The sequence below is a fragment of the Propithecus coquereli genome, unplaced genomic scaffold (genome assembly GCF_000956105.1).
Source record: "Propithecus coquereli isolate 6110/MARCELLA unplaced genomic scaffold, Pcoq_1.0 Scaffold11, whole genome shotgun sequence".
Taxonomy (NCBI): Eukaryota; Metazoa; Chordata; class Mammalia; order Primates; family Indriidae; genus Propithecus; species Propithecus coquereli.
Window position 1 is genome coordinate 11,236,511 of NW_012134969.1, and position 2,721 is coordinate 11,239,231.

The 2,721-nt window shown below is 31.4% G+C and overlaps 1 protein-coding gene across 1 annotated transcript in view; it reads right to left on the minus strand.

Annotated features, from left to right (window-relative positions):
• Positions 1-2,721, minus strand: part of SETDB2 (SET domain, bifurcated 2) — a 46,964-nt gene that overhangs the window by 38,924 nt on the left and 5,319 nt on the right. Inside the window, exon 2 of the mRNA XM_012648467.1 lies at positions 1,902-1,995. Within this exon, the coding sequence (XP_012503921.1) occupies positions 1,902-1,995 (94 nt within the window). The remainder of the gene's footprint in view (positions 1-1,901; positions 1,996-2,721) is intronic.

Genomic DNA, 2,721 nt, shown 5'->3' on the forward strand with positions numbered 1-2,721 from the left:
ATTCCAAAAATATAGAATGACAAGCTTAACGTTGATCTCTTAAAAATTTCTAGAAGAGGGTATCAAGTGTGTGAATTCTAAGTACTTAGGATTTTAAAAAGCTAACACTAGGTACTGAATCAACAACTTGAGGGAATTTTCCTTTACAATAAAGTTTTCAATAAATTTTGGTAAAATTTGGTAATGCTATAGAATGCTCTAGCAGTAAACCTTGACTTCCCATGACAGCCTTATGAGAGAGAAACGTAGGTGGGACACTAGTAGAGGTAAGTAAATTCACAGTTGGTTGAACAGTTCTTTCTGAAGGGCAATAAAACAAGGTCTCTGGTAGCTACAAGGTTTTGTCATTGGTTATGTCCTATTCATTATTGTTTTCAGTGACCATAATAAACACTAGAAAGCTTTTTTATTTGTACAAGTTAGAAAGTACAGAAAATATTAGATAAGAGTTCCAAAATTCAAAAAGATTCTGATAAGTTGGCATAACAAACTTAAACTAAAAAGTGATACTTAACAGGAGTAAGCCAACTCTTCCTGCACTTAGATTTAAAATACAATTGTCTAAATATATAAACAATTATTTGGTGAAAGAGCTTGTTCGGTGGTGATTTATATGAGAAAGATCCTTATATTTTAGTGATAGAGTGATTGAATGTGCTTTTAAAAACTAATGAAATTTTAGCCTATATATTAAAAGGTCAGAATGTCAAGAAAAAATTTATTTTGTGAGCTTAATTGAAATCGCCAGTTAAGGAGTCATAAAAAGTATAAACTTAGCTTTCTCTGAGAACATGTAAAAATAAATTTTATGGGTCTTTTAGACTCACTCAAATTGTAATGACATCTCTAGTATTTGTAAATACAAATAATATGAAATAGTGTCTATCTATAACTCTCACAGACACTAAAATGACAAAGAATTCTATACTGAATCTTTTTTGTTAATTTAATATTTAGCTGAAAAGACAGATGAAATTGGGGCACCTATTTAAGAATTTTCTAAAGACACTTTTTAAATTTTTTTTTTGGGAGACAGAGTCTCACTCTGTCACCCCTGGCTAGAGTGCAGAGGTAGCTCACTGCAACCTCAAATTCCTGGGCTCAAGTGATCCTCCTGCCTCAGCCTCCCAACTAGCTGAGACTATAGACGCACACCACCAAGCCCAGCTAATTTTTCTAGTTTTTGTCTTGCTCAGGCTGGTCTCGAACTCTTGAGCTCAAGTGATCCTCCCAGCCTCCCAGAGTGCTAGGATTATAGGCGTGAGCCACCTGGCCCAGCCACTTTTTTTGTTTTTTGAAACTATGTTTTCTGCTCCAGCACAAAATACTTTCAGAAAATTTCCTTTAATTAATACTTGAAGATTTTGGTGTAGGTATTACCTATTAATAGAAATAAAGATCAGGTGAAAGAGTGTCAGATTCTGTCTTGTACAATTCTCCTTGATGCTGAAGAATTTTTAGTGGAAGTAATGGTAAAAGGAGAAAGGGAAGTTCAAAAAAATTTAGTCTACTCCTCAAAATTTTTTGGTACTACTTTAGAGCTATCATGCATTCTAAAAACTGAACTGATACGGAAAGAAACACTTTGACCCTTTTTATTACTCCAAATAATTCAGGGAATAAAAGAAAGCAACTTGATAGATTTCGGTGTATTAATAAAACATGCGAAGACATCTTACACTAAATTTCATAAGAAGACTTGATTACCTAGGGATATTAACAAGTAAATAACCTATTAAGCAACTCAGGAAACTTCATCCTACATGAAATACTAAAATTTACAACTTTTAAAGCTTTAATGGGGAAAAATCTTTATCTAGTCTAATGTCAAATGATTTAGAAAGTGTAAATCTCTTTCTAGGAGTAAAAGCATAAACAACGTAAGTAATTTATATACATACAGAAATGTACAGTCTTCTGGAAAGTTTTCATATGATGTAGAGAGAGATGTATTTGATTTGTTTTCCTGTTCATTCTGAGTCACAGGCATATGATCTACACAAAAAATACAAATGTGAATAACAAGTATACAACTTAAAAATAAAAATCATTCACTTTTCTATCCAAATAATGTCTTCATTAACTAGAGATTCTGCCCATATGGAGCCCTAAAATTAGCAAACATATTAACATTTCAAAATTGAGCCAAAAGATTACATGTAAGTATTTTCAAAAACATTAAGAAAATATGATAGGGTAAAATAAATCACTTAGAAGAGAATTCTGCTGGAGAAACTCTAGTTTGGCCTGAACTTGATCTGCATTTTAAGGCTCTATAAAAGGTCATAAAATGGAAAGTTTATGTATCTTTTGTTTTCCCATTGTTCTATAACTGTCTTGGAAGGGAAGGTGAGGTATTTGGGTACTGCTTTTCATCTTTCTATTTGTCTTTTTGTATTCTTTTTACACTTAATTTTATCTCATTTCTTGTCTCTTTCTTTTTACATTTTATCTATTTTTACCCTCTCATATGACTATGATATAGAAATAAAGCTGTGTATTTAATGAACAAGGTTAGAGATTTCCTGTTCTTATTTTGAAAAGTAGGTATGTGGAATAGTCTATGTTTGGCTTAAAACTTTTCTTACATACTTTTTTACATACAGTTTATAAGAAAAAAGTTTTTCTTATAAACTGATGGACCTTAGGCAAAAAAGTGATTCTTATCCTGACTGAGATTATTATCTTGTTAGAAAAAATTATTCAATAATATTTGTTAAA